Source organism: Heliconius melpomene, chromosome 17 (assembly GCF_056956725.1).
Source record: "Heliconius melpomene rosina isolate 202511_hmr_F chromosome 17, ASM5695672v1, whole genome shotgun sequence".
Taxonomy (NCBI): Eukaryota; Metazoa; Arthropoda; class Insecta; order Lepidoptera; family Nymphalidae; genus Heliconius; species Heliconius melpomene.
The window spans coordinates 12,282,415-12,291,019 of record NC_140405.1 but is presented as its reverse complement, the minus strand read 5'-3'; the positions used below and the strand labels follow the sequence as shown (position 1 = coordinate 12,291,019).

At 33.9% G+C, this 8,605-nt stretch overlaps 1 protein-coding gene across 2 annotated transcripts; it reads left to right on the top strand.

Annotated features, from left to right (window-relative positions):
* Positions 1-1,720: 1,720 nt before the first annotated feature.
* Positions 1,721-8,558, top strand: LOC146530327 (aldo-keto reductase 1B-like). 2 transcript variants are annotated; one of them, XM_085200880.1, is made up of 7 exons: positions 1,721-2,009; positions 4,665-4,807; positions 5,552-5,693; positions 6,498-6,692; positions 7,119-7,318; positions 7,937-8,092; positions 8,432-8,558. In XM_085200880.1, the coding sequence occupies exons 1-7, from the start codon at positions 1,935-1,937 to the stop codon at positions 8,475-8,477; spliced, it is 957 nt and encodes a 318-aa protein (XP_085057006.1). In that variant the 5' UTR covers positions 1,721-1,934; the 3' UTR covers positions 8,478-8,558. The 2 variants fall into 2 exon arrangements, with proteins under 2 accessions (XP_085057006.1, XP_085057007.1); XM_085200881.1 differs by lacking the exon at positions 1,721-2,009 and adding an exon at positions 3,503-3,686.
* Positions 8,559-8,605: the final 47 nt, after the last annotated feature.

The window sequence follows — 8,605 nt, the reverse complement described above, 5'->3', positions numbered from 1 at the left end:
CCGTTTCGTTTTATTTACTTTTATAATGGTTATTAGATTTATATGCTACTACAGTAGTGATTATTTGAAAATTAAATATATCGACCACACCGAAAATTACGAGGCTATTTTGTCAGAGTGGGGCAGTCTCTGACAGAAAGCGTGCGCGCGGTTGCAAGTTCAATTCCCACGAGGAGGAATGAATTATTTTTCTTTTCCCTCTGTCTCAGGCCTATATTTATAAACCGCTCTTAACTCTGAGATCAGTTTTGAGATGCCGTTTTAATAATCAATGAATGACAAAGTATCAACTAACAAGACAAAGCAAAGAAATGAAAATACTAAACATTTCTATTCCTCGAGTGGGAATCGAACCCACAATCTAACGTAATACAGCTGCACGCTTGTGCCCTGCTCCATGACTGCCTTCAACTAAAAGAAATGTTAGCAGTTTATTTTCAATGCCTGGCTGCGGCGCAGCTTAAGAAGAGGTTATGTTTTGCCGCGTATGTTCGCTCCCTTGTTGGATATATCGTTGGATTTGTCTCAATGATCAAAATGTTACCGAATACATTCATTTAGTTTATGCTGTCGGGTTTTTTTTCTATATAAGTGACTTCTTACTTAAATATGAATGCTTGTGTGAATGCAGCTAGAACCGAAGCCGTGACCGGTTCGATAGGTATTCAACTTATATTATAAATGTGAATGCTTGTTGAAAAAGATGGATCTTTATTTCTCTTCCACAAAAAACTACTGAACTCATTTAGATGAAACTTTACAGTAATAAAATTTTAATTAAAATTTTGTATAATTTGGTTAATAAATTTAAGCGGGCGAAGCGCCAGTTGGGTCGCTAGTATGTAATATGTCAAGGTATTGGATATAAGATCATGATTGTTTTATCACACTTATAAAATGTTTGTTATTTTCTTATCAGTTACGAGTGTCTCTTTAAGATATAATTGATAATATTATTTAACTATTAAAGTAAGTATCTATGTAGTGAAGTAAGGCTGTCGTGCCGCTTTGAAACGACTTGACTGTAAGGGCGATGGTTGTGGGTTCAATTCCCTTGAAGAAGAATGAATAATTTTTGCTTCTTCGCTTTGTTAGATGTAGAGTGGCGTTAAGTTCGTGTTGAGTCCACTCAATACGCAGTGTCTTGAATTTGGTACAAAGTGGACTACGGAGTGTCCTTATTCTAGATTCATGGGGATAGGAAGGGGTGTGCCGGGTGGGCCGTGCTCACCCCAGAATAGTCTGGTGCCCACCCCAGGAAATTTTAATTTTAATTTTAAAACGTAATTTACACGAACATATTATAGCATATTAGATTCTTAATATAAAAAGCATGAAGATTCCCTGGCAGACGTATAAGAAGATGTTGAAGACCGTAGGCGAGGTGAAAGAGATATGTAGAGACCGTAGCGTTTGAAACTCCGTTTTCTCTGGCTACCCCATCAGGGATACAGCGTGAAGCTATGGTAGTATGTATGTACATCACAATATGTGAAGGAATTCAATACCCCCCTTCCTTTACCAGAGCAAGAAAATGCAAATAATTAATTTCCTTGAGTAGTTATCGAGGCAACAACGATAACAACTCGCGTTAACCTACTCAGGTAACAAGCCAAATAATTCTGACTCAATACAAACAGACGCTTTAATTATTATCGCGCTTATATATCTTACCCGAACGACGCGACTACAAATTCTACTCCGTTTAAACCTGTATATATGAAACAAATTACTATAATTATAGATATCAGCCATATAATAACTATTACATAACATACTTATTTCCAATTACACAAGAAACAATAAAAAATATATACATACATAATATTTGTCCATTTATGTAAACGTTAAATGAAGATAAACGATAACCCGCAAGTTCAAGTATAAAATTTTATTTAGTATCGACTCGACGTTGGTGGAAAACGCGCGAAAACATGGCGTCAAAAGTTCCAACTGTCAAATTTAATAATGGCAAAAGCATACCGCAAATCGGCCTAGGCACTTGGAAGGTGAGTATCTCTTTAAAATTAAAACAATAGATTATCCGTATTTAAAAACTTAAGGAATATTTGTAGCTTATAAAGTATTGAGGCCATCGTGGCGTAGGGGCATAAGGGTGTGACTGTAACTCACAGTCGTGAGTTCATTCGAGGGAATTAATAATTATTTATGAATATTTTCATTTCTTCGCTCTGGCACTAAGTCAAAAGCCTGGCGTTGAGTTCCGCCACTCAACAAGCAATGTCTCGAAAAATTCGGCGGACAGTGGGGAACGGAGTATTTAATGTGTGTTCCCTCTGCCTACTCTGTTGTGTGCGGGCTACTGCGTGATCGTGAAGCTGATTTAATTTAAAATATAAATTGTACCTTCATTAATAACTTATTGCAACATTCTTCTGCACGCCATACACGGTGTTACGTAGTAATTCAGACGGAAAGAGGAGAATGAAAAATCTTGATTAGTAGGTTCTCCTTGTTTACTCTACATTAATCTTTTACTCGTTCAAAGTTTCGATGTAAGGTAACAGTCAGCGTCATATACAACTCTTATTTTTTTAATTTTCACCACGCGAAGGAAACCACAGGAGAAGGTTTGTATTAAATAAGGCAACTATATCAATATCATTTATATATCCTTTATATCTCCTGGATTTACTTACTCTTCATACATTGATATTAATTTCTTATCTAGAAAACATTTGCCGCTGACGGATATACTATCAGGTAAGTACATATAGTATTATTGTGTCAAAACGATAAGTGTTTCTAACGAAGCGGTATAATCTAAAGCTTGATAAAAAAATCTCCCATACGGTTAAATGGAAATAACCTACGCCCGGATTCCACTGCGAAAGAGAAATCAGCGGGAAATGTTTAAGTGGAACGGACTCCTTTTTCAATAAAATCGGCATACATTGCCACTAACAAAGAGTTTTGTAATTACTTCATCCCATTCCCTCTAGAACTGATCGAGTTCAGTGTTTATTTAACTTCGCTCGGTCCTTTCCACCTTAGTATTTATTGGTGGACAGTAAAGCATGCAGTTTACGGTTGCATTTTCAACTTAGTCCTTAAAGGAAACCGAGCTTTAGAGTTGTGTATGACAAATGACACATCCTACGTATCTAATGTTCTTCCGATCGCAGTAGGTTACTTTAAAAATATTAAAATAATGTAATAGGTATAGGATATAGGTATAGGCCTTTCTAAAATGCTGGAGATGTACACGCGGTGATTGAGACCGTCGTGGCGCAGGGACACTAGGGTGTGACTGTAACGCGACGGTTGTAGATTCGATCCCCACTCGAGGAAGTGGAATATTTATTTGCATTTATATTTCCATTTCTTCGTTCTGGTGATGAGGAAAAGCGCGGCGTTGAGCTTTGCCACTCAACACGGAATACATCGTGAAGCAGATTTTATTTAATTTTTTTGTATTATATTTAATTTTTGACATCCATTTTAGAACGCTTAGCAACTGTCAATGTTAAAGGTCAAAATTCCAAAACGTCAAATCGTAAAATATTTGCGCCGGCTCTTCACCGATACGATATTGTATGATTTGTTTTGATTATTATTATTATTAATAACAAATAAAATATAACATTAAAATGGCTTCGATAGTCCCCATGGTTAAATTCGCAAACGGCTATGACTGTCCAATTTTAGGTATCGGAACTTGGAAGGTATTTTTGCTTTTTTTTGTTATATCCTACTTTTTAACAGAGCTTAAAAATAAATAAATTCACGTAACGTCTCGCGTTTAACAAGATAGGCGGAGCGTTAAGACACTTCGTTTTCCATTTTCCCCCGAATTTCAAGACGTTGATTATAAAGTGGCAGAACTCAACGTTGCATTTTGTTTTGCTACCAGAACGATAAAATGAAAATAATCTGTTTCTCCAAGTGGGAATCGTACCCAGAAAGTCGCTTTTACAGTCAGATGCCGTGCCGGCCTCAAGATATACATTTAAAATAATAATAAAACTGGTAACTACATATTTATTAAGGCTAAAATGTCGTCAAAGCACATTTAGGCACCTATAATAATAGATAATTATGGGTAGATAGCGTATTGTACATACATAATGAAGCTACAAGGTTAACAAGTCCTTATTGATAATACAAACTAAAATCATATTTATGCTCATATAGAAATAAAGTTTAAAATGCTAATAAACTTTAAAAGATATATATTGTATAATTTGTTCAGTTTTTAGTTGATTTATTGATTTTAGTACTAGAGTACTTAATAACTAAGTTTATTACACAACAAATGAAAGTTATTGATAATAAATCTATTTAAATGTACCAGCAAAATGTAATTGACTTTTTCAACTTCACACTATATATATATATACAGGTCCACAGGCCTGCAACTGTAAATATGAAGGTTGTCATCTTAATTCTTACTAGGTGGAATGAAATATTTAATCTTTTCATTTACTTGCTCTGACAATGAAACAAAGCGCAACAGTAATTTCCATGTCTCAACATGCATAGCCTCAAGAATTTGGCAGAAAATCTAGAACAGAAATATCTTAATGGGAACAGAGTGTCTTAATTTAAATCTAGGTCCCCAGGTACCTACTGTTTATCCCGATATGTGTGGCATATAATGTGACGCTGAAAAAAAGGGTTCAATTTAACTACTTTACTTACAGTCAAAACCAGGCGAAGTGACTCAAGCAGTGAAAGATGCGATCGATATTGGTTACAGACACATTGACTGTGCCTATGTGTATGGCAATGAGAAGGAAGTAGGGGAAGCGATTAAGGATAAAATTCAATCAGGGGCTATTAAAAGGTATATTTTGTACTTAAACAATTATGATTTTTTTAATGCAGCAAAATTTGAACTTCTATATATTTTCTAAATAAATATTTTTCTTTTGTAAGTGTGGAATTATACAAATATAAATTTATTACATTGTAAAAACTCTGCCAATTGGAGATTTCAATATGTCAAGATATACAGGAGATATTTTTGAAGTTTTGAAGTTATATGAATTTGTGAACTAATTAAAAATAAATAAATCAACTTTACACTGTATCCCGCACACAGCAGGGTAGGGCAAACCTAGTTTAACTAACCAGAGTGCAGAAATAGAAATATAAAATTTTCTTTGTTACAAGTCATGTTATATTTATATTAATAATAATAGTAGTATTATTGTATACTTTTTCTAATAATATTTAATTAAAAGTTCACAAATTTATTATTATTAAAGATTGTAAAGTATTCTTAAAGTTACTAAAGTATAGTTACTAAGTTGTTGTGACATAATGGTACAGTGTCTGATTGAAAACGCGTCGGCTACTCGTTCGATTCTCACTCAAGGAAGTTATTGATTTTCGTCATATAACAAAACAAAATTTGGCATTTAGCCAAACCACTGAATGATGTACGACTGAACATGAAAATACTTGTAAATTGGGGTGCGTGGGGAACAGAGTGTGTCAACACCAGGTTTCCTTTGCATACTCTGCTATATGTGAGATACAGCATGAAGCTAAAATAAATAATAAAATATATATTTTTTATTTACAGAGAGGATTTATTCATAACATCTAAGCTGTGGAACACTTTCCATCGTCCAGACTTAGTAAAAGGTGCTTTATTAGAGAGCCTCCAGAATTTGAACCTGGACTATTTGGATCTTTACCTCATACATTGGCCACAGGGCTATAAGGTACAATTTTTGGTTATTTAATTTAAAAATTTTGAAAATTTTTAATGTGTATATAAAAAGAGTATGATGGAAAAATTAAATATGTATTATATATTTACAAAGCACAGCGTCTGAGTTCTGCAACTCAACATTCAATGCCAACTCACTGTTTTTAAAGGAATGGAGTGCCTTAACACTAGGTTCTCTCTGCCTACTTTGAGCGGGATACAGTGTGGTACTAAATAAATAAATAATTTGAAATAAAACCTAAAAAATATGACACCACCATGGCGCAGTGGCACATGGTATGACTAAACGCCACAGATATGGGTTCGATATTCGCTCCACTCAAAGAAATAAATTATTAAATATTATCATTTCCTCGCTCTAATAACAAGAAGGTGTTGAGTTCCACTACTTCACACACAATGTATTGAAAATATTGGCGTTGCGAGGGGAATAGAGTGTCTAAACTCTGGATCCCGTCGTCGTTTAATAGTTTTAGTAATGTTTAATATATTCATTTCCTGGCTCTGGTAACGAGGCTAAGAGCGGCGTTAAGCTCAGCCACACATCACGTAATGCCCCCAGAATTCTGACGGAAAGTAGAGAGCGCAGTGTCTAAACCCTAGGTATCCACATGCTTCACTATTACGAAGATAAAGCGTAAAGTTAAAAAATTAAAGTTTAACTTACAATGTATAAAATAAAGCAAAAACTATTATTTTCATTATCCTTTGATATTAATGGTATTATACTTTTGGTTGGTAACGTACATCCCTTTACAATACAAAAGTATTAAAGTTTTACCCATTTTTCCATCAGGAAGATGGAGAACTCTTCCCCGCCGATGAATCAGGTAAGATCCTCTACTCCGACGTGGACTATCTGGACACTTGGAAGGCTCTAGAGCCGCTCGTCTCCGAAGGTCTCGTCAGGTCTTTGGGAGTGTCCAATTTTAATGCAAAACAAGTGGAGAGGTTGCTCGAACATGCCAATGTCAAGCCAGTCGTTAATCAGGTGGGATTTGTGTTTTTTTTATATCCATAATTTAAATTTTTGAAAAATATTTGTTTTTCCTCTTTTAAATGTTGTAAGGTGGAACTGTGTAAGTGTTATATGTTAATGATGATGCAAATCTCCATACAAATATTTTAAATACATACATTAAAATATATTGTTCACACTAAATTAAATGGCCGTGGCCTATTTCTTAAAAGATGAATTGATTCACAACCAAACCAAATTAGAAAAAATACCAAAAATGTATATGACTGGATTATTTTGACTATTATATATCAATTGAAGTTATAAAGAAAATATATGATCTGACAGATAAATATATAAAAAATATTGAACAATAAAATACTCAATTCAAATTTAAAAAATCTCATGCCACAAACAAAAACACACTTTTCTATTTTTTGTTTTTTCACAAATGTCAAGGTGGAATGCCATCCGTACCTCAACCAATCTAAGCTAAAATCGTTTTGTGCCCAACACGGAATCAAAATGGTAGCTTACTCCCCCCTGGGCTCCCCCGACAGGCCCTGGGCGAAGCCTGACGAACCACAACTGATGGATGACGCGAAACTAAAGGAAATCGCTCAGAAATTGGGTAAAAGCGTCGCTCAAGTGCTTATTAGGTAAGTTTTGGTAAACTTTAGTTAAAAAAGTGTTTTAAAGGTGAACTTGTATGTACATATTATGTTGGATAATATCATACTAATATCTTGTGGTTGTGAGTTCGATTTACATTTGAGGGTAATGAATTATGTTCGTTTCTTTGCTCTGACAAGACCACGTGCGGCCTTGGGTACAAATTCCCTCTGCTTACCCAAAAAAATAAAAAAAATAAATTTTTTGAGATCTCTTAGATTTTCTAAAAGACAAAGACAAAATAATAATACAAAAGTATACATATAATATAACCTATAAGCTTTCCCGATAAATGGACTAACCAACACAAAAAACTATTAGTGTCACAAAAACAAACTAGATTATACTATCAATACTAATAATATTAAAAGAATTAAAGTGTCCAGAAATATGTACATATAAAAATATTATAAATGTGAAAGTTTGTTAGGATGGATGTTTATTACACTTGCACGCAAAAACAACTGAACTGATTTAGATGAACATTTTCAATAATATAACAATAACAATAAGTTTAAGTGGGTCTTTTTGTAGCTAGTATACAGATAAAGTACATTGGCAGCCATTTTATTGTTGTTTTTAATACATTTTATCTTTCTTTGCAGATATCAAATAGAGCGCGGCAACATTGTTATTCCTAAATCAGTGAATAAATCAAGAATTGCATCGAATTTTGATGTTTTTAACTTTTCTCTTTCAAAGGAGGATGTAGAGTTGATCGATTCATTCGATTGTAATGGACGATTCGTGCCGATGCTTGCGTGAGTATAGTATATATTTCTTAGTTCTTTTAATTTTCAACAGTTACAAGGGTAGAAAGAACCTGGGAGCCTAGTGTTAATACACTCCATTCCACTTCCACTTTCTGTCGAATTCGTGCATGTTGAGTGGTGGAACTCAACGCTTAGCTTTGCCTTGTTGCCAGTGCAAGGACATATTTTATTCCCTCAGCAGAAATCGAATACACAACCTTCGTGCCTACAGTTGATCGCACCTCTGCGCAGCGTCGTAAAAATAAAATATACTGTCCTTTTCCTTCTTTTTTCTACAACCATGAAAAAATCAATTTAATTAAAACATTTTTTTTATGTTTTTTTCAGATCTCTCGGACACAAATATCATCCGTTTGAGAATGATGAATTTTAATTTAAAAGTCTTATATTTGTTTCACATTATATAGTATGTTATACACATTTGTATTAAAATAAAAGATTTATATATTATGTATTATGTGTTTTATTTATCAATTATTATAAAAAAGGTTGCCAAAATAA